The sequence below is a fragment of the Apodemus sylvaticus genome, chromosome 20 (assembly GCF_947179515.1).
Source record: "Apodemus sylvaticus chromosome 20, mApoSyl1.1, whole genome shotgun sequence".
NCBI lineage: Eukaryota > Metazoa > Chordata > Mammalia > Rodentia > Muridae > Apodemus > Apodemus sylvaticus.
Window position 1 is genome coordinate 35,928,049 of NC_067491.1, and position 24,075 is coordinate 35,952,123.

Consider the following 24,075-nt stretch of genomic DNA (forward strand, 5'->3'; position numbering starts at 1 on the left):
GCGGCAGACTAAGAGCCTAACATGAGCTAAGGACCAAGCAAAATGAATTTTTCTTTGAAGGGAGAAAACTTAAAACTGAAATGAGGTAATTCATCAACACAGGTCTTCCATCTGATAACTGTAAAAGAACCCCAATAGTGGCTTGTGCTGTGATCCTCATACTAGGGAAACTGAGGCAGGAGGAGTGTTATTGAGATCAAGGCCACTGTACTATATAAGTGAGACTCCAATTAAACCATTCCCAGAAAGATAAACTATTAAAAAATTATTCATTTAGGCATGTGTGTGCACATGTGTGTGTGTGTGTGTGAGAACGTGTACTTGTGTGCCTGTGTGTATTTGTGTCGGACGACAATGTGTGGCAGTCAGTTCTCTCCTTCCACCACGTGGGATCCAGGGACTGAGCTTTGATCGTGTCAGGGTTAGTGTGGCAATGCCTTTACCCAGGGAGCCATCTGGCAGGCCTGTAAAGGTAAGTATATACATTTGCATATAGTTATATGCAATAAAATGGTTTCAATTATTAAATGTAATAATAAATACTTCTTTAAAATGTTCAAGGTGGGTTTGCGTGTTTGGCTCTAGAAGGTCTCTGGAAACCTGTTGCAACAGTTGTTATAAGGATATTTCTTTGCCTTTTGGCCCCACTCTCATGATGGCCATCAAGCCACCTCCCCAAAGTGACCAGCTGGGAAACACACTCACTCTGCAGCCTTGGATTTAATTTCTCATTTCTGTTACTGCCAACATAACTTTAAGCTCTATTTCCAAGCCATCTAGAAATGAATCTAACAGAGAGTCACATTAGCACACACTACTGCACACTTAACGGCTTTATTTTATGGGTGAAAATAACAGACTTTCTCTAACTGCTGCCATTCGGGTGCGGGGCTGGGTTTTATGTACATCAGTGTAATTTTAAGCACAGGGCTCACTAACAGCCCTACCACGACCATAAAAATGTAGGATACATGCACACAACATACTTCAATGGTCTCCTTCTTGTCTTCATGGGAATGTGGTGATCGCGGGTAGATGTCAAGAAGGTGTGGGGAGGCCTCAAAATGCAGTCTTTTGAGGTTTCTTTTAGGATCTTTATAATTCAATTGAGTGAAGTTGGTCCTCCATATTAACACCTGTAGAGCCAAGAATGTCGAAGTTACTGACTTGCACATAAAAATAACAGAACTGACTTTTAAAAAATCAAAATCTAGAACTGCCCCGAACAGTCAGAATGGCTGTGTGTAGCGACACACATGCCTGTCACTGGCTTCAATATTTCAAGCATGTCAGGGAGATTCAGCATTCTGAACTGTCTTTATGCCCAACTTAAAATTCCCATTTTGAGCTGTAAGTGGCAGGACACGTATTGGGAGGCAGAGGCAGGTGGGACATTGTATGTTTGGAGCCAGTGTGGTCTGCACGGTGACTTCCAGGCCAGTCACTGAGACACAGTGAGATCCGACTCAAAATATCCCCCAAGCCCAAAGCAAACCCAAAATCCCCAAATTCTTATTAGGTAAATAATTTACAAATTCAAATATTTCTCCCTGCTTCTCAACAAAGCCGCATACTGTGCTTTTGATTTAACCATTCATTTTATTTAATAATCTGGCTATGAATGATGTTTGGTCATCTTGTGTAAACACAGATTTACCTCAGGAGGCTCAATATTTGAGGAAAAGACATACAGACAGACTCTTAGGCACTAACTCAGGTAAAAAGACACTGAAACTGGGCATCCAGTGTCAACTAAATGAAGTATTTATTATAAAACATAGCAAGAAAGAAATTCTTAAATCTATTCAACTGGAACCATGTGACAACAGACCTGTGACTAAGTTAACATAAAAAAACCCCACCAGTAATCATCTCAGCACAAACAAAGTAGCTAGCAATAAGCATCCTAGAAGACCAAAGCCTTCTTTACACAAATCAGGTCTTGCAGTCCAGTCAAAGGTGTACTAACCTGTGCATCTGCACCGCCTGATGTAAACAGCTCTCCGTCCTTTGAGAATGAAACAGTAAAGACAGGCCCCTGAGACATGAGGGAGATAAAGGGGAAAGTATTGAGAGCTGCTTCCTCTTGGCCAACAGGACTGAGTGCTCCCTCTGCTGCCCATGCTGGGACTACTGTCTGATGGACACACCCAGTCGCTAACAGGGAATGGCGACTGAGAATTGCTGGAAAGCCAGCCCAGGTCTCTGAGAAGGCCATCAAGTGACGATAAGCAAAAGAAGGAACGGCCCCTTTCTTCTTCCAAGAGAAAGCCTGCTCAGGTGTAAGCTGACGAGAGTTTGTTAACCCTTCTCTAGCGTCCTGGCTTGTATTTAACCAATTACTAATATTAACTCAACAATATACAAATGCAGGTCATTTGCTGCCTTAACAGGCTCTACGGAGAGCTCTTCTGATACAGGCCGCAGGGAGACAAGGCACAGGAGGAGAGCTGTTGAGTAAAATAGACAGCACTGCAACCATGGGGATGAGCAGCTGGGATACACAGAAGAGTTGCAGGCCTGTGGAGAAGTTAGTGAAATGCCCTGAGATAGACACTTATAATGAAATGACTCCTGAGAACTTGGTTATCCGTACTTTGCACAGAATCAAGGTATATATATAACCTCTCAGTCCACCAAGATACCAGAAATTGTTTCTCATCTTGAAACAGTAACACTTGTTCATTTTTTAAGATGGGGATACAAAGTTTTGGAGAAAACATTTTTGCTTTATTCAAGTAGACCCTGTGTTAGGCTTTGAATGTGAAAGCCCTCAGCGGCTCCGATCTTTGAACACTTCGCCCCTGTTGGCAGTGCTCTCTGGAAAGGCCTGGGACTGCCCCATGGAGGCCTGTGGAGGCCTGTGACTGCTCCGTGGAGGCCTGTGGAGGCCTGGGACTGCCCCATGGAGGCCTGTGGAGGCCTGGGACTGCCCCATGGAGGCCTGTGGAGGCCTGTGACTGCCCCATGGAGGCCTGTGGAGGCCTGGGACTGCTCCATGGAGGCCTGTGAAGGCTTTCCCTCGCTCTGCGTGTGCTTCAGTTTTATAACCTGGTTCCATGCAGGTTCTCTCTGCTCTCCTCTTCTCTCTCTGTCTCTCTTTCCTCTCTCTGTCTCTTGTCTGTATGCCCTTCTCTCTGTGTCTGTGTCTCTGTTGCTCTATTTCTCTATTTGACTCTCTTCCTGCTTCCAGACAACCAATGCACAGTGACAGGCTGGCCTCAGCTCAGGCCGCCTGACCTCCCTTCCATGGAGACTGTGCCCTGGACCTGTACCAGAAATAAGTCCTTTCTCTCTCTAGCTGCTTTTCAGGGCTTCTCATCACAGCGAAGGTAACCAGGACCCCGTTACTGACTCAGGTTGTTGTAGCTTCACAGTTACTTTACCTCTAGATGAGAAATCTATGTGCAGTGTTTTTCTAAGTGCTGCTAAATGTTTTTCCTACATGTTGCTCTGTCATTTTTCCTAATTATGTAGTATTACTTGATATCTTGGCCACGGTGAGCGATTGTGTTTATTTGCACTGAATGCATGTGTCTTCGTGGGACTGAGCTGGTTGTGCTTCACCCTAACCCTGCAGTAGACAGACAGACAGACAGACGGGCAGAAAGACCACAAAGCCCATTCTATTCTGAGGTATGAAGAGCTTGAACTCACCTAAAAGAAAATTCCCAGTGGCACCTAAAGCGGGAAAAAACAATTTGTTCTAAAAAGTTTATAAGTCTGAACATTTACCCACAAGAGAAGGGTTTACAGACTTAAAATGCACCCATCTCCTTTCCCTTAGTCCTAAACCAATGAGGAATAATACAAAAGAATACGGAACATGAGAACCACACCGCCATCTTGCTTTCCACTAAGTTTGTTAAAACAGAATATGGCTTATCTGGAAGACAAATGGGTGTTCTAGAAATAATATTTGGAATGAGCCAGGAGTGAGTGTCTTGGTACAGGTAACACTGAGTGAGTCTCTGCACAGGAATTACCAGAGAAAAACCAGCATAGGCCTGAGGGGAAAGATAAGAAGTATCCACCTTCCAAGTAGTGCAGTCTGTAGTACTGGGATTGCAGCAGTATTTTGTAAATGAATAGCTACAGTCATTGGTCTTGAAGAGTTACAGTAAATAATATTTTTAAGAATTGCTTCTAGAGATTAAAAACTTAGAAGTAAAATAAAATCAAATTACAGGAGTAGCAAAAAAAAATGTACATCATTACTAAAAAATAACAAAGATATCCAATAAATGAACTGAACATTGAAATATATATCATTTAGGAAACAGAAATCTCAGTATTGATACCGTATGTCCTTGAAGTGTGTATATGAGTCTTCCCTCTATAAGATCCAGAATCTTAACTGTTCCATCAGAAGAGGCAGTGACAAGGCTATTTCCCAGCGGATGGAAGGACAGACAGTTCACACCGCAGCTGTGAACTAATTTATAGAAAAAAAAACACAAAATCAGAAAACGATGGTTTCTGTATGTCAAGGGACCTTCAACATCATAATTATAATTTAACATCATTGGCCATCTTTATGACCCCATTAATTTTCAGACAATAATTCTTGAATTTGAACCCATCCTTTTGTCAGTAGCATTACTGTGAAAACAAGAATCAGTCAGAGGCAGAATCTTCCCTATGAGCAAAGGCAGCATGGTTCACCAAAGCAAGCTCTGTCTTCTGACACGGCATTGCAGAAACTTAGATGGAATTACTTCAGCAATGAAAATGTGTCTCATACAGAGAATCTCACTGGGCACAGCTATAAAGGTTTTGTCTATATTATCAAAGAAACAGCTAATTACTATCAGCTCATTTAAGGAGTGTCGAGTGTGAAGGATTTGCTTTTCGGCCACCGTCCTTCCAGTAGGAGGCAGTCCAGCACAACGGTTAAAGGATTATGTGTTTACACACCACGCTGTCCCAACGTCTTAATTGGTTCTGTCAGTTTTCTTATCTTTAAAATGAAAGAACTAATGATACCTATTAGGACTAGTGTGCAGATTTACTAACTTATTTGCTACACAGAATCATGGAATGCATGGAAGAACTGATTGGTATTTTTACGTGTGACAATGCGGTTTTAATATATCTCTAACATAAACCAGGAGAACCATCTCTTTTGGCTTCCGTACGCCACGCGGAAGGAAGTTGTTTCCTCCACTTCAGTTATTCCTCTCCATTTGGGCTTACATTAACTTCTGATTCTCACATCGTGCAGACAACCAGAGACTGAAAACTCCCACAGAAACTTTGTTTTTCACAGTTTCCAAGTCAGCTCTGAAGTCCCTTTGGAAAGACGGGTGGAGTGGGAGGCACAGCCCCAGAGCCTGTATCTATTCCTCGTCCCAGTGTGGTCACACTGAACAATCCTCACTCAGATTTTTAGCACTCTTCCTCTCTTTAATTGGATACTGGGAATGTGTGGCCAAAAGGAGCTATTAGGAGCCCAAACTTTTACCCTAAAATTTCTCATTACAGTGTTCACCAGCTTGTAAAAACTTAGTTTGAGAGCTTCAGCATCTAAATAAATGATGAAAGGCATTGGTCACTGAGGTCACTTTGCTTAAAATTTAATTTGTAGGCAACAATGGATTCAGTTACTATCATTTCAATTTATGGACAAATTTGTTAGGGTTACCAAATGCTTTTTATTAAAAATTGCTCTTTAAAGGTCTAGGAAAAAAAAAATCTCTCATTACAACGAGCTGAACCAGGATCAAAGATGCTTTTTTGGCCTCAGCCATTCAAGTTAGCCAAGCCCGGATGGAGAGAGGACAGGCTGGTGGCTCCACACAGCTGCTGAAACACTTTTACTCCGGGAACGTTTCTTATCTCTTCGCGCTGGCTGTGTCCTGCAGCTTTCTGCTTAGGTTTGGTGATGTGGAGAAAGGAGTGAGCGCTTGGCCTCTTCAGGCCCCGAAAGCCAAGCTTCAAGCTCTTGCAGTCAGTGCGCCTGAGCCCGGCCCTTTCTTCAGCTCTGATGTGCCTTGTCTTCTGAGCCACTATGGAGTCTTTAAACCATTTGGGGATTTGCCAGTATGACAAGAATGGTTGAGTTCTTTACTTGTGTGTTAGTAACTGTAGGAAATGGATAGAAGGCATACAGAAAAGTAGCAGTGTTTGGGATATCTCGCTGTAGCTTGTAGAGTAATGGGAAGTAAAGCTTGTGTTATTTTGGAACTCTTAGGGAGTATTCTCATTTGTCTTTTGAGACTTTTGGTGAATTGTCTAAGGTTGCGCAATGAGTCTGTAAGCTGTTATCTTTACTCTATATTAAAGTCTATGATAACTGGCTTGACGGATGGCTATTGTAACAGTACAGTTAGAAACTGATTGAATGGAAGAGACATTCTCCCTCCCGCCTGCTTTGGGTGACTAGAGTCTTGGTTTTTTGTTTGTTTGTTTGTTTGTTTGTTTTGTTTTTTTGGATTTGGTTTTTTGGAGACAGGGTTTCTCTGTGTAGCCCTGGCTGTCCTGGAAGTCACTCTGTAGACCAGGCTGGCCTCGAACTCAGAAATCCACCTGCCTCTGCCTCCCAGAATGCTGGGATTACAGGCGTGCACCACCACCGCCCAGCTGGGTGACTAGAGTCTTAATGAGGTGTCTGGTTATATGCTGTCCTGAGGTTTCACAGGGAACCACAAAGCCAATTCTTTGCTTGGAAGGTTTCCAACAGTTCAACCAAGGGGTGCTTATCCTGAACTACTCCTTGGTGTTGTGGCTTTCTGACACATGTCAAAGGGGACAACTAGCTCACTGGAGTGCTCTCAGAAGGAATCAGCATTAAACATTACATCTCACTAGTCCAAAACTCTTGCTTAGTATCCATTCTTGCTTTGGCTATCCAGATGGGTCTCCAGTCAAATGATTATTAAGAAAACAGGGACAAAATTTCATCTGATTTTGGGTTCCTAAATAGGAGTAGCAAGTCTATGACCAATTCAAGCTTATGACTGCAAAAAACCAAACCAAACCAAACCAAAAAAGCCACAGACTATGGCTGTGGGGTGATGCCCTTCCCCTTCCCACTTGCACCTACAGTGTCCAGGAGAGTTAGTTCTTCTCTCCTCCCTCCCCCGCTGGCTGTAGAACTGAGAGAGCAGTCCTGCACCTCGCAGTGCAGTGCAGTGGACAGTGGAGCTGGTCCTGATGGTGAAGCCAGGGGTGATCGAGCCTGGAGGGTGGGAGAGTGGGAGAGCTGGCCCAGCCCCTCGTAGACTGCAGCACTTGGGAGTGTGGGCCCTGAACATTGACTGGGCAGCACAGTGGAGCAGGCTGTGGAGGTGAGCCTGCCTCAAGGGCAGGAGAGCTGATGCCGCCCCCTGCCGATGGCAGCACTGGGAGGCCTAGCTGGACAGTGCTGCAGGCTTGCCCTGGTGGTGTGGATAAGGGAGAGCTGCTGGGCTGAGCAGCTCAGAAGCCACTCAGGCCCAGGTCTAGGGCTCAGAGATGGCCCGCCCCAAAATCTCTATCATTTGTGAACTGTTGGGGCATGTGAAAGGGCAGGTCCTGCTGTCCAAACTGCAGGATCGCCAAGACACGGGCAACAATGGGATAGCTGGGAGGAGTCCTGATGAGGAACCGATATTGATGGTGACACAGAGACCAGAAATCTCACACCAGACCAATGACTCACTGCAATGCACATTTGCAAGTGAAGATGTGTGGACAGAGGGACATACTGTGGGACACACTGTGACACAGTACAGCTTCCGCGATGAGATGTTTTCTGTGCTTTGTTGTTGTTTATGTTTTTAATTTTGGGGAGAAATCTGCAAAGTACAGATGTGAAGGGGTGGGGAGATGAGCTGACTGGGGTATAGGATGTGAAACTCACAAAGAATCAACAAAAAGTTATTAAAAGAAAAACAAAAGCCACACCGTAAAATTGCCAACGTATAGAGAAATAGATGAAGATTGTTTTCTTCCGGAATCTTTGCTGAGAAAAGATTATTAAGAGTTAAAATTTTAATTAATATATGGAATTCTATATCCAGGAAATACAAAAGAATTTACGACATATCAATAAAAAAACTATTAAAGACAGAGGTATTTTACTCTATCAAGAAGTAATTTTTTGGACTGGAAATGTGGTAGAGTTACACGGCCCTCAGTACTAAAAAAAAAAAATCATAACTTCAAAGAGCATTGGAAAAGGTGCTTTGAAATATAAATTTATCTAAAGGATTTCCTAAGGTCAAACATTAATGTACTGTTGAAAGAACAGAACCAAATTGGAAGCAGTGAGACTGAACAACACAACAGAACACAGCTGTTGTTCTGCTCTTAGTAACGTTTGAAAGAATTGGAATAGAGGACAAAGATGCTTTCATTCAGATCACTGGGATTTCTGCTGAGAACCGTCTAAACAAACTCAAGGTTAAGAGTTATGGTTAAAGCCCTCAATGTGACTGCTTTACAAACTACTATTTAAAAGCAACCCTATTACATTTTCGAACCTTACATGTCTGCGTCTGGAAATGGAGAGGGTCCAGGTTAGGATTTCATCAGCATATTATGTGAAAACTGCAGACTTAAAAACATGCAAAGTCAATTAAAAAACATGCAAAGTGACTAGTACCTGCTCCTTTAATAAACATGTTTGGCTTGAGCAAGTAAGCATTTTTTAATATATTAGATGCACATTGACATCAGAAGATTAAGTTTATATGTGTCATTAGCACTGGGCCCTAATTTTGTAAGCAATCTAAAATTTTACACTTTGCCCAAAGATCTATTATCTTAGTAAGTCAAGAATTTCAAACTTTTGCTTCAAAATGAGAAGAGAAACTTCTATTCATGAAATGTGTACCTGTGGTGCTGGTGGTTATGAGCCCTTTGGTTTGTAAAATATATTTATGTTCCTCGAATATATATGTTTCCTGGACTTCCTGTTTTATTTTGTTGAGTCAGTGTTACTCTATATAGTCCTGGATGCCCTGGAACAGGCTTTGTAGATGAGGCTGACCTTGAACTAACTCACAGAGCTCTGCCTACCTCTGCCTTCTGACTGGTGGGATTTTAAAGGTGTGTACCACCCAGGCTTAGAATGTAAATCTTAAGAGAAGAGACCACTCTATTAAGTTGAGCTGTGCGTGGTCTCTCGGCGAGTGTGACTGGCCGGAGGTTGACGTTATATGGCCAGTCTTCCTTTACCACTGTCTGTATTAGTTTTTGAAAGGAAGTTTTCCTCTGAACCGTGGCATATCATTTTGGCTAGAGTGACTAGTGAACAAGAGGCTGGGTTCTCCACGTCTGCCCACACAGAACTGGGGTTATGTATGTACGTTGCTGCATGTGGTTTTCTGAGTTGAAGAGATCTGAACTGGGTCCTCAGGCTTGCACTGTATCCACTGAGCCATCTCCACTCTCTCTGCTAAAGTCGCTAGTGATACTAATTCTTCCCAGGCTTGTATTCAGGAGTTGCCAATCGTATCTTGCCTATCATTTCCATGCAAAGTTAACTAGAGTGCCTCACATTATATCCATCAAGCAGGGAAGTAATTCCTTCCGATTCCCTAGTAATTAAAAGAATGGACGATGGGCCCATCATGGGTACATCTCCAAATAAGCCCATCTACTTTATTTAGAAAATTTGTTTATTCATAAAAGGGAACATAATTTGTGTGTATGTGTTTTTCAAGGCTGGCAATCAGTTGGTGTGCTCATTCCTTGGGGAAACTATTTCCTGTGGTCTCAAATTCCTTAGTTGCCTGTAGTTCTTTGTGTAGCTTTTCCTCTTCATGTCAGTGTGGCCATCGGAGTCATTCTTGTTCAGGTCATGTTTAGGCTGCCATGTGTATGAGATTCATGGGATGTTTCCAGGAGACACAATCTCACAACAAACTCCCTGATCCTCTCACAAAAATCTCTCCACTCCCTGTTCTCAGTGATCCCTGAGCCTTAGGTGGAGGGGATGTGTTATATCTATACAGGTAACATTGTACAACTGAGCAGGTTGTGTTGACGATTTTAGGAACAAACACACAGCCATGGATTTAAAAGAGAGGATGGGTGGGGTGGGGTGGAAATTTCATAGGAAAGTTTGGGATTGGAGGCAGGGAAGGGGGAATTAATGTAACTTTATTATAATGTCAAAAAATCATTTCTAAAAAAGACAAAAATTAAATGGAACTTGTATATAAAAGTAGCCTATTATTGACAAACTGCAGCATTCTTTCAGTGGAAACAAATGTTAATGTATTTCTGAGAGGAGAACTATGGTGGCTGGGTGAACACAATGCTGTCAATCATGACACTGAATACAATGAAATTATTGAGGCCATTTTGCCAGTTGTTCGACTCCCTTTTTTATAAAAAGATTTATTTATTTATTTTAAAATTTTATGTGTAAAGTTTTATACTTGTGTGTAAGTAAGGGGCAGAATGTCAGAGGAGGAGACTAGGTACGCTGGGCTCTCCTTGTGAGTGCCACGTGGGTGTTGGGACCTGCCCCCAGCTCCTTTGGAACAATCAGCAAGTGCTCTTAATCACCGAGCCATGGCCTCAAAAATTCAGCTTCTTGAGAAATTCTAAATATGCATATTCTAAGACTTTTGGTTCCCTCAGTTTTGATCCTTGTCCAAAGTTGTCAAACTCAAGAAAAATGACCCCAACATGTTCTTATTTTTAAATTCCATATCTCTTTAAATATTTACCCTTGTTGGTAGTGATTTAAATTTAACTTGTAAATTCTTTGATTGCTGTCTGCTAATATTTTGCATAAATACAGCTTCTAACAAAATGCCTTAAGCAATTTCAAGGCAGTAGGATATCACCCACAGGACAGATAGAATAAAACTGAAGAATGTGTTCTACCCTAAGGATTTCCTATGCTTGAATTTGGCCTCAAAGAGGAAGGATGACATTTAGGGAGTCTTCTTGATACTGGCTCCGTGTCATATGCTATCTCCCCTCTCCTACCTGATACTGGATCAGATCAGATCAATGGGGACAGCTCTCATTCCAAAGACTAGGGACAGTTAAGATCAAATTACTAGATGATTAATCAGCTATGCCTTCAGAGAAAATTGTTCATAGACAATGGGGGATGACTTCAGAGTCAAAATAAAGTCATGTCAAGCATGGAGGTACATACTTATAGTCCTAGCCCTTGGGATGGCAAAGCTGAGTGCCCATGATTGTGGCTAGCCTGGGCTATATACAAAGACCTCTGAAAATGAGCAACCAAAATTAAGACACAATTGAGCCTTTCCAAAAGCAACTAAAACCAATGGATCACAGAGATATGGGTCTCAGGCCTGGTCCCCTGCCACCACCTCCCTCTCACTAGAGTCCATTCTTAGTAATCCACTCTCCTTCAGGCGAGGCAAGCAATCAGCAGGGAAGAGACTCCCCAGAGACTTGATTTAATTAGATTTATTTTGGCCTTGGATCCGAGCATTTTACTTTATACTGGGATTTCAATGTTTAGCTGTCAGCATATGGCTCATCTCACGTAGATGCCCTGGTCATTACAGCCTGTTCTCCTCTCAAGTTCTACTTTATTACCGAGCTAAGAAAACCGACAAAGCCAGATTGGCAGACACACTAATTCCCACAAAGCTGAGCAATACCTAAACACAAGGGAAAACTGAAATGGACACTTAGGAACTGCTTTCGCTAAAATGTCCACTCCTTATTTGGGCCACAAGCAACTGAAAGCAGGATAATTTGCATATTGTCTGTCTGTCTGTCTGTCTCCTTAACTATAGCTAAACACACACACATGAACACATGAACACATACATGTCCTAAACCTGTAGTCACCTTAGATCCCTGGAAAAACAACCTCTCAGGACAGACCAGTTCCCCCGATGAAGATGATCATCCCTGAAGATAGGCTTTACCACGGGGCAGAAATGACGGAGTGTGGGAAGCAGACTCATCCCCTCAGCAAGGGAATAAAAAGGACTTTCCCAACCTACTTTATACAATCAGAACCAAGGACTGACAAGAAAACCCTGGCCAGGACTGCTTAAGTATGCACTCGTCCTTGCACCCTGCCGTACTGCTTCCTTTAAAGTCTGAAAACTCTCCTCACTGCGCTAAGACAGGTATGAGGGTAACTGGTCCTTTATCTGTTTCACTACCCAACACGGCCACTCTGACTACATTTGCTCTCTCTGCTTTTCATTAACATGTAAAATTAAAAAAAAAAAAAATGCCTTAGGACAGCCAGGGCTATACAGAGAAACCCTGTCTCAAAAACAAAACCAAAACCAAAACAACAACAACAACAACAAAAAAAAACCCCAAAAAACAAACAAAACAAAAAACCCAAAAAAGTCTTTCTACCTTTCTTTCTCCTCTTGTTTCTTCTGTTGACAAGCCAACTACTCTGCTCTTTAGCCAGGTCAAGGATAACCTATTACCCCGCACGTAGTGACCTAAACCAAACCACAGGACCTTCCCATAGTAGCCATTTGACAGTGACGATTCCTCTGGCAGGGGAACGGTTACCTTTGTAGTGCTGCAGTAATTTGTTCATTCTTATATCCCAGATTCTCACAGCGTGATCAGAACCTGCTGAAGCTATGCATGTACCATTAGGGTTAAAGTCCACAAAATTTGCAAATCTAGGAAAAAAGAATATGATGGCTTGACATTTCAATCTCTTTCCCTTCCTTTTACAGTTTTAATTATTTATAATGAAATATCTCCTTAGCATACAGAGCTATATAAATGTACAGAGGGAACAGACTTACCCTACAGAGTCCGAGAAGTTATTGATGCACTGCTTATTGGTAGTGTCCCAAATTTTAATAGTTTTATCCTCACTACATGAGACGATCAATCTACCGTCAGGTGAAAATCTAAAAAGCAGAAGATTCTAGATGAGTCTGGACAGTCACCACCACACACAAGTCAGGCTAAACAGATGAGACAGCAGAGGCCAGCACACTGCATGGACGATGCAGCAAGGCTAACACGGGCAAATGATACCTTTGCAGCTACATATCTCGATGACACACACTGGAGACCCTTGAAAGGCAAAGCATGTTATGTAAACTAGGTTCCTTTTTACTGTTTCTGTTTCAATTAAATAATTTAGTTTTGTGGCTTTCCTGGAGGGTTTTGGTTCAACTCTGTATGCCTTCCAAGCTACATACCTTGTATTTTTAAAAGTCCTCTCTATTTCTTATTTTTTTAATTTTCAATTTTTATTTTCTACCATTATCTAGGAGATGTATTTCTACCAAAACCCCAAGAGTTTTTTTTTTTTTTCCTACTCATCCCACCAGTGGAACTTTTTTTGTTTTTGTTTTTTCCCAGACTGATGGGTTGAAAAAAAGTTTATGAGCATTGACCTAATTCCCGAGGCCAGAGGCTTTCTGGACTTAGACTAAAAGCAGGACAGGTCATTCAGAACAGCTGCTCTTTCCTGCTCTAGCCTTTCCCCAGAGTGCCCAACTGAGAGGGGGCGGGAGACACCCTGTCTACTGCTTCTTGTACAACTGATTTCCACATTTATTCTTTGTTGGTAATGTTAATTGCCTTTTAAAGTCAGAAGAGCTGGAAACCCAACAGAAAATGAAGTTTCGGTAGTTAGGAAACTCCAGACAGCTTTTTTTTTTTTTTTTTACTAGTTATATTGTAGGAGCAGAAAAGGCCAGAAAGGACAAAATGAGCCCAATGACCATGATTACGAGTGTGTTGTGTAAAGTTTCCCTGCAGCCCAGAGTCCAGATTTCTGTTGAGTTTTCAGTTTTGTGTGGAATGTAATTAAAGGTTTTACTTTGTTTTCTAACTTATTCCTTTATTCTTGCCTGTGTGTATGTCCGTGGGAGAGTGCCAGAAACCCTGGAGCTGGAGTCACAGACAGTTGGGAGCTGCCAGGTGGGTGCTGAGACTTGAACCCAGCTTCTCTTGAAAGAGCAGCCAGTGCTCTTAACTGCTGAGCCATCTCTCCAGCCCCCTACCTCATTATCGAGACCTAGAAAGGATTCTTTATGCCTGAAAGTTGAATACTACACTTCTGAATTCATCATGTAGAAACACAAAACATACAGAAATGTCATTAACTCTGTGTGAGTTCTTAAAGTGCAGGAAAATCCTTCAAGGAGAAAACCTTCTGCTCTTATTAGTCGTCCATGATTTTAAAATGACAAGTAATATTTTACTAATCTTTTCATCCAGAAAATACATGAGAGGTATTCAAATATGGAGAGTAGTATTAATATTACAAACCTAAATTACAAAACCAAATAAAACCCCACCAAAAAACCAACCTATCCAAACCCCTCAAAACCCCCACAAAATGTAAATCTCCCCCAAAATGTACTTGCCATGGACTTGGGAGAGAAAACTTACTCATTATCTCCATGGAAATAAACTTCAAAATAAATATAGACTTGCAATTTACATTGCTTCCTCCTCCTGCTGCTGCTGAGAGACGATCTTACTATGTATCCTGGCTGCCGTAGAACTATATGTAGACCAGGCTAGCCTTCAACTCCCAGAGATCCACCTGCCTCTGTCTCTAGAGAGCTGGGACTATGCATCACACCCGGCTTCTGTATTATTCTCATTACTTCTTAATAAGCCTTATTTTTGAAAAATTACTTAATATGAAAATCTTAAATAACAAAAATAATTTTAAGAGATGGAGTTACTCTAACATTTTGAGGAAGTAATGATAAAACATTTAGTCAACTGGAATGATCCAATTGCAAATAACTGTATTATTATTTGTACTACTACTACTATTGTTATTGTTATTATTGCAGTGCTGGAGATCAAATCCTGGGCTTTGTTACGCTGAACAGACACTCTTCCACTCAACTACATCTTGTTTACATAATTGGTCAAACCTACCACTATTATCACAACATCGCCTTATCAATATTTATTGATCCCATATATCATAGAATGGTTTTTAACATTTCACTTATGGAAACTAATTTAATATTCAGAACCATCCCATAAACAGATATTATTGCTTGCCTCCACATGCAGAGAGTAAACTGAGCCACACAAAGGAGTATGGTGGTTTGAATGAAAAATTTGAAATTTCAAAATTAAAAACCCAGATTCACAGTCTCATGTATTTACTCCATCACCAGTTGGCGGTGCTGCGTACGGGTGTTTATGAAGTAGGTATGGGCTTGTTGGAGGTGGGTTTTGAGAGTCTAAAGACTCGTGCCATTTCCAGTTGGCTTTCTCTGCTTCAGCCTGTTCAAATGTGAGCTCTCAGTTCGCTGCTGTAGCTGCCACATCATTGCCTGCTGCACATCCTCCCTGCCATCATTGGCTCTTAACCCTATGCACCTGTAAGTCCAAACTCCTCCTGTAAGCAGCCTTGGTCGTGGTGTTTTAACCACAACAGCAAAGTAACTAGTATAGAGTTTGGTACCATAAGTATCATTGTTTACACCTTGACCGTGTTGACCTTTTGGAGAAATATTAAAAGGTTCTGGAACTTTGAACTAGCAATGCATTTGAATCTGTAAGCATAGCCTAAGGCTACCCTACTAGGAGCTGGCTAGCTAATGAGTTCCAGGGATAGCCCCTGGATCCGGGTATTCAGTGATAGGATTACAAGTGTGCATGTGGCTTTTACATGGGTGCTGGGAATCAAACTCAGGTCCTCTTACTTGTGTATCAAGCACTTTACTGAGTGATCTTCCAGCCCTAAAGTTTAAAATGGAAGTAAAGACAAGGTAATGTTCTTGTGAGCACTAAGAGCAACAATATCTATGTTGGGGGTTAGGGACAAAATTAGAAGGAAGGGGATGAGGTTTAGATTTGATCAACGCACATTACATGCATACAGGAAACTTCAATAAAAATGAATACAGAGAACAATTACATGCACTGCCATGGGTTGCTACTAGCTGTTAAGTAAGACAAGCATGGTCTCTTCCCTTGTGAGGCTTCTTGGGGAGGAAATTGGGTTTAAAGAGACCCATCAGTAAGAAAAAGCGGGTTCTCTTCAGTAGCAAAAATTTACCATAAGCAGGAAGCTCAGTCCTGGAAATAACTTCCTAGTACTAAAGATATGAAGGGGTTGTGCACCTCAGGTTAGCAGAAGGGGAGGTGGAGGCTGGGAAGGCTCTTTCTCTTTCCCCTCCCCCCTGTGATTCCTGCTCATGCCTCTCCCTTGAGAGGCTAGACATGGGCATGTTGATTTATACATTCATTAGATACATCAGAAAAAAAAGTGTTAGCACCCAAAAGACAGGTTCCTCTTTGTCATGACTTTCATGAGGAAAAGTCAAGACGTTTATTGTCAAGGTTCAAACAATATCTAGCAGAACTGTTAATTTTTAAAAGGTTAGGAGTATCTGAAGTTTATACTGAAAACTAATAGACTGCTGATTCTCTTGATTTAGTTCCACCCAACCACCTTTTAAGACTCCGGGAATTAGTCAGTTGTGACTAATGGGTTCTCTGAATAACAGTTGACAAGTCCAACCCAAATTACTGTTGAATCCCTTAAGGATCACTGGAGCACCAAAACAATGAAGACATTTAAAAACTTTTTGCAAGAAAAACTGTTTTAGAGGTCTTGAGAGTATCCTCAGTTAAATAACAAGAGCCCCGCATCTTGGAATCTATATAAAGTTGTATGTCCGTAGACTCAAGTGCTGTTTTCCTCTGCATTATTTCTTTCTCATTTCAGTGGGGTGGGGACACAATGCATGCTGGACAAATACGTGATGACTGAGTTATAGCCATGGTCCTCCTTTGACGGTTTCTTATTAGTCTATGTATTTCGTTTTTAATAAAACCACACTTTCAGCATTTAGTGCTCTATGATCAAACAAGGTGGGGTCCTGTTTTTTGACTGGTAAGCAATATGTCCCTAGCAGGAGCAGCAGAAGGAAGACACCCAAAATAATGAAATGCCCACTACAGGCCTGATTCAGGACAATTTCCACATTTCTCCCACCAACACTCTATCCCCCCCTCCAGCCCCCACCCCAGCTATGTAACCCTATGAAATTCACTACACATGGGATCAAGTTTTCTCTTGGTGTAGTGACTGTAGATTACAATGAGATTTAATACTCTCACGCATGCATTACTAACCACTGTCAGACTTCTTTTAGATAGGTTTTATGCTTACATTCTGAGGGTGAAGGTTAGGGGAACAAAGAAAACATTTATGCTTCCTTAAGTGGTAAGAAGAGAAGCCATCTGTCGACTGTATTATTAGAATCCATCCCTGCAACTATTGAGAAACAGAAGCCAAGTGAAGCTTATAAACAGAGTGTGGCATCAAACAGTAATTAATCGTTAAATCACTTTACCGCTTACATGCCTGAACCGGGATCTTTACTATAAATACAGCTGTCTTCAGGGCATCCGCTCTGAGACCCTGAAAGCACCTGCACCGCTGAGCTCTGCACCGCGCCCTTCCCGAGTCATCTGTCCCAGGGCTGACTTCCAGTCCTTCTGCCTTTCCTTGCCCTTCATTACCTTCCCCAACTGCACCTGGCACTTCGCTCTCTCATGGTCTAGGAGCAACAGCAGTGAACCTGAAACTGAAATCAAAGCGGGCCACTTTCCCCTTCAAGATGTTCGGTGGCTTTACACGGGCTGTGGGCCGAAGTCTGACGTCCTGCTTGCTGACTGGAAGTCCCCAGGACTATGCCCCTCCATCTGCATAAGTGAGGTCTTCCTGGCACTCACTGCAGCGTCTTCTCTTAGGGCCTTGCTCTTCCTCACAAGCTGTGCTGATGCCCTACTCATAACTTTTATTTTTACCTCATTAAAAAAAAAGCCATTGGGGGCTGGGGAGCCGAGTAGGTGATCTTCATTCACGCCCCTTCTTTCCTTCTAATCTAATGGCCCAGTTCCAGCCTCAGTTCTGTAGCAGGTCACCTGCTGTGGTCTTCCTCTCCATTCTCATCTCCAGCAGATCACTGGGATCTTCTCCCACAGCCTCCCTCACCACTCCCTTCCTGAATCTCAGCCGCTGCCTTCTGTGGGCTCTCCATGGGAACCCAAAAGCTGGCCACCATTCCAGCCAGAACGCAGGCACACCAGCAAACCAGGGAAGCATCAGATGCTCCTCCCTCTCCTTCTTCTCTGAACTAACTCAGCTCATTCTCATCCGCAGCTCTGCAGCAGACTACCAGCTGTGGCCTCCCCTCCCTCTCTGCCCCCATTCCCAGGGGACTAAGTAGATTCTGGCGGCACATTCTGCTTTCTTCTCTGCAATGGAAGGGACTCCCTTAGACCCTCCCTTCTAGCCCATCTCAGCCTCTAGGAGTCAGCTCCCAACAACAGGAAATCTATTCCACTCAGAAGCAAGCCAGTGACCATACCTGGAAGGATCTCAGAAGCCTTCCACACCAGGCAGCCTACGGCTACCACAGTCGCCTAAGAATTAGAAAGGACAACAGAAACTAAAGAACTGAACACCTATCCAATAAAACAAGACAAGATATCAGCATGTAGAATTACAACCATCCCAAATCCAGATGCCTAGAAGCCAGCATAAAACCAATCAATAACAGCAGGACAATACGTCTCCACTGAAGCCCAGCAACTCTACTACAGTAGGCCCTGAAAAATAAAAGACCGTAAAATAGCCTTTATGAATATATTAAAGGTTCGTAAGCAAGAAATACAGAAATCTATATCTTACAAATACAGAGGCAGATGCTAACAACCAACTATTGGACTGGGCATGGGGTCCCCAATGGAGGAGCTGGAGGATGGTCCAGAGGAGCTGAAGGGGTTTACAGTCCCATGGGAAGAACAATGATTTCAGCCACCCAGATACCCCAAGACTCCCAGGGACTGAACCATCAACCAAGGGGCACACATGGTTCCAGCCAAAAATGTGGCAGAGGAAGGCCTTATTGGGCATCAGTGGGAGGAATGGTCCTTGGTCAGGTAAAGGCATAACAGAGGGCCCCAAAAAAGGGAAACCGAGGCAGAGGAGGAGGGAGTGTGTTGGGTGGAGAGGCCTATATGTGGAGGCAGGGGGAAGGAGGAGGGGGAGGGATTGGGGGTCTTAGGGGAGGGGGGATATCCGGAAAGGTTTTACCATTGGCAATGTAAATGAAGATGATATTCAATTAAAATAAGAAATCTATGAAAAGTCAAATGAAGAAAATAGTTTAAAGCTTGCAGGTAGAAATAGAATCAATAAAGAAACCTCAAACTGAGGAAAAACTGAAAATGAAAAATTTTAAGAACTTGAACAGGAAACTCAGAGGCAAACCTCACTAACAATGAGAAATGGAAGAGAGAATTTCAGTCATTGAAGATAAGCTAGAAGAAATGGATATCCTGGGCAAAGAAAACATTAAATCTAAAAAATTCCTGGGGAAAAATAACTAGGAAATTGGGGACACGGTGAAAAGACAAAATCCACACAAAACAGGAATAGAGGAAAGAGAAGAAATCCAGGTCAATGGCCCAGAAAATATTTTCAAGAAAATCATAGAAGAAAATTTCTTTACCCTAAAGGAGATCCCTATGAAGGGTAAAAGAAACATACAGATACCAAATAAACTGGACCAGAAAAGAAAATCCTCTTGACACATAATAAATAAAACACTAAACCTATAGAAAAGAAGAAAGAATATTAAAAGCTGCAAGGGAAAAATACCAAATTACAAATAAAATCAGACCTAGTAGGATAACATCTGATTTTCCAATGGAGACTCTAAAAGCCAGAAGACTGAACAAATGTCTACAGACACTAAGAGACTGCAGATGCCAGCCCAGACTACTATACCTAGCAAATTTCCAATCACAGTAGATGAAGAAAGAAAGACACTCCATGATAAAACCACATTTAAGCAGTATCTATCTACAAATCTAGTCCTATAGAAGGCACTAGAAGGAAAACTTCAACTTGAAGAGGCTATAACCATACCTAACACAAGGAATAAATATCAGACCAGCAAATCACACACACACACACACACACACACACACACACACACACACACACAATCAGTAGCCCTAGTATATACAAATGACAAACAGACTGAGAAAGAAATCAGGAAAAGAACACTTTTCATGATAGCTTCCAACAAAATAAAAACCTTGGGGGTAACTCTAACCATGCAAGTGAAAGACTTGTATGATGAAATCCTACGGGCTGGAGAGATGGCTCAGGGGTGAAGAGCACTGACTGCTCTTTCGAAGGTCCTGAGTTCAAATCCCAGCAACCACATGGTGGCTGATAAACATCTGTAATGTGATCTGATGCCCTCTTCTGGAGTGTCTGAAGACAGCTACTGTGTACTTACACACACACACACACAAAGTAAATAAATCTTAAAAAAAAAAAGAAAAGAAATCCTTCAAGCCCTTGGAGCAAGAAATTGAAGAAGATGAAAAGAGCTCCTAGGAACAATAGCTCACTAGGGTAATATAGTAAATATGGCCATCCCACCAGAAACCATCTACAGATTCAAATTCCCATCAAATTTCCAACGTAACTCTTTTACAGAACTTCAAACGACAATTTTCAGCTTCGTATGAAAACACAAAAAGCCCAAGATAGTGATGAAACACACCTGAATGTTTATAATGTGGGAGACAGACCCACAAGGGGCCACCTCTTGTCACCAAATAAAGCTTTCAGTACCAGGAATGGCTTACATCTGAATTCCTGGTCAAATAGGTCTCAAGGAACTCCCAAAGAACCCAGGCCGAGGCTACTGTTGGCTCTCAGCAAACTGACAGTAATCCCCTATCGTTAAACACAAAGAAGTCGATCTGCTGCTGCCCAGAGCCTTCACCCTACGGACTAGTATTCATGGTACTATTAGGTGCACTGCCTGCTATCAAAGGAGAAAGGTAGACATCAACCCAGCTACCAACCCTTCAGTCTACAAGTGTGGTCTGCCTGTAAGACATGCTGGTGCACTAGTGGTACAAAGCCTGTGGGAATAACCAATCACAACTTGATGTTGAGTTAAGGTCCACTTAACTCAAACAGAACCCATATCCACTTTGCTTGGGTGGTCAAGAACCTGAGACTAGATAGGCCAGGGTAAGAGGAATACTACTGTTCTACTAAAGGAACATAGCAATAAAATGACTCCTAAGGTCATTCTGCTGTAATCACAGATCTGTGTCTTGCACCAAAGAAATGTCCTCCTGTAGCAAATGGGAACAAATAGGAGATCTACAGCCAGACAATAAGTGAATGAGTGAAAGCCCTTGGAACTCTCAACTGTGAGAGGAATATCTTCAAATCCCTTGCCTCAGGGCACAGGGAAGTCTGCAGAAGAGGAGGCAGAAAGAGCCTGACAGACAGAGAGGAAGAAAGTTGTCAAGGAATCAAAGCCTTTTAGACACAGCAGGGCTCGCACACATATGAACTCAGTGGCTGTGTAGTATGCACAGGGCCCGCACAGGTCTGTACCTGATGGTGTCTCAGAGCTGACAGTACAAGTCGACATACACCCCCAACCCCTAACCCAGAAGCTGTCTCTAACAGATAGCTACTTGCAAATTAATACTTTTCTCCAATAGATTCTTTCCAGGGAAACAAATCACTCGTAAGGGTAGGTCTCATGCCCAATAGTAGATGGTCAACACAAAAGGGTCTTGGCTCATAATGCTAAGTTCCTTTTTTTTTTTTCCTCTCCAACTTTACAGGTCCTTGGCACACATAATATGGCTTCCAGTTTGGGTTTTATATGGGGGAATTTCTGAGTGTGTGAGTGTGTGTCTATATCTGTTAGAGGTTTGTATATGCTCAGCCCAGGGAGAGGCACTATTAGAAGGTGTGCTACTGCTGGAGTAGGTGTGACTGTGGGTGTGGCCTTTAAGACTCTCATCCTAGGTGCTAGCAGCCTTCAGATGAAGATGTAGAACTCTCAGCTCCTCCTGAACCATGCCATGCTCCCACTGTGATGATAATGGACTGAACCTCTGAATCTGTGGGGCAGCTTCAACTCAATGTTGTCCTTATAAGAGTTACTTTGGTCATGGTGTCTGTTCACAGCAGTAAAACCCTAAATATGACAACATTTAAATACATTTTCTTTGGCTCATTTTCTTATGTGGTTGTTTGTTTTGTCATATTCTGATTTGCTATTTGTTTTATTTTATTATAATTCCTTAGATGGCTGTTCATTTTATAACAGAGACAGACAGGGTGTGGATCTGGATGGGAGAGGAGTGGAGAGGGCCTGGGAGGAGGAGTGGGAGGGGAAACCATAATCAGTATGCTATATGAAAAAAAATCAGTTCACACACACACACACACACACACACACACACACAGAGAGAGAGAGAGAGAGAGAGAGAGAGAGAGAGAGAGAGAGAGAGAGAGAAAGAACTTTTATATATCTTTTCAAACTATTTATCTTCCCAGGGGACAGTCTTACAGGGGAACATATTTCCATTTGCACTACACCCAGTAAGAGTTTCATGTCTCCTTTCTTAACATAATATAAGAGGAATCTACCCCATCATTCTAACCCCACATATTGCTTCACTGAGTACTCCCCAGTGAGTACCTAGGAAAACAAAAAATAAAGAATTGCGACAAATTTAATGTCATATATAGTCAATGAGAGGTGACGGTTAAAATATTTTCAATTCATTGTATAAAAATGCTAACTGTACCCAATGCCATGGGACTGTGTGTATGCAAAATGGCGAGATAAATTTTTTCCAAAATTGAAGATGTATTATGTGTTTGGTGAGATTGGAACCTCAAAGTTCTACCTCACCCTGGCTTGTGAAAGAAGGCACAAGTTCCGTGCCAGTTCTGGGTAGTGCAAGGAACAGCGACTCTCAGTGAGCCAGCGACCCAGGGGAAACAAGGCAGACTACAGTGTATTGTCTGATAAGGGTGTCCAGTGGACTAGGTACAATATTACCTACACACACACACACACACACACACACACACAATTTGGGACTAGGGAGATGGCTCAGTTGGTAAAGTGCTTACATGATCGGTAATCCTGGAGATGGTGTCTTAGTTAGGGTTTTACTGCTATGAAGAGACATTATGACCACAGGCTGGCTTACAGTTTCAGAACTTTAGTCCACTATCATCATGCCAGGAAGCATGGTGGCATGCAAGCAGACATGGTGCTGGAGAAGGAGGTGAGAGTTCTACATCTGTATCCACAGGCAGCAAGCAGACAAAAGAACTGAGACACAATTCCTCCAGCAAGGCCACCCCTCCTAATAGTGCCATTTCCTATGGGCTCTGGGGCATTTCATCCTGACTACACAGATGTTGAGAGACCTTGTCTCATAGAGGGAGGTGGAGAGCGCAGAGGAAGATGGTGGACAGCAACCTTTGGCATACAGAGGCATACAGGAACACAGCCATATACGTGCACCATATACATGCACACATTGCACATACACATGGACAGATTGATTTTATTTTACAATTCATAAGCTCAAATGAGTATGCAGAATAGCAACAACTAAAAATTAAAGGCAGATTCCTTTCCTGCTAAAATTAATGCTAGAAGGCAGTAATGTTAGAAATCTTCACCCATTCTTAACCTCTACTTATTTTGCTTACTGTGGGTACAAACCATAAAGGACCCTAAATCACTTTATAATATGTATCAGGAATGAAACTATTCCTTTTCAAGAGTTAGTATTTCTGGGCAGTGGTGGCACACACCTTTAATCCCAGCACTTAGGAGGCAGAGACAGGTTGATTTCTGAGTTCAAGGTCACCTCTACAGAGTGAGTTCCAGGACAGTCAGGGCTACACAGAGAAACCCTGTCTCCAAAAACCAAAAAAAAAAAAAAAAAAGAAAAAAAAAGAGTTAGTATTTCTTACCTAGATATGTTTAAAATCATGACTTCATTAATAAATATTTGTAAAGATTTATTTATTTTATGTATATGAGTATACTGTAGCTTTACAGATGGTTATGAGCCATCATGTGGTTGCTGGGAACTGAACTCAAGACCTCTGCTCGCTCTGGCCCAAAGATTTATATTATTATTATTATTATTATTATTATTATTATTATTATTATATGTAAGTACATTGTAGATGTCTTTAGACACACCAGAAGAGGGCATCAGATCTCATTACAGATGGTTGTGAGCCACCATGTGGTTGCTGAGATTTAAAGTCAGGACCTTAAGAAGAGCAGTCAG

At 42.2% G+C, this 24,075-nt stretch overlaps 1 protein-coding gene across 2 annotated transcripts in view; it reads right to left on the reverse strand.

Annotated features, from left to right (window-relative positions):
• Poc1b (POC1 centriolar protein B) overlaps positions 1–24,075 on the reverse strand; it is a 106,030-nt gene that overhangs the window by 54,524 nt on the left and 27,431 nt on the right. For both annotated transcript variants that reach the window (XM_052166066.1, XM_052166065.1), the window contains exons 5-9: positions 12,714–12,821; positions 12,469–12,584; positions 4,302–4,435; positions 1,970–2,038; positions 987–1,136 (exon numbers count right to left, since the gene is read on the reverse strand). In XM_052166066.1, the coding sequence (XP_052022026.1) occupies positions 987–1,136; positions 1,970–2,038; positions 4,302–4,435; positions 12,469–12,584; positions 12,714–12,821 (577 nt within the window). The remainder of the gene's footprint in view (positions 1–986; positions 1,137–1,969; positions 2,039–4,301; positions 4,436–12,468; positions 12,585–12,713; positions 12,822–24,075) is intronic.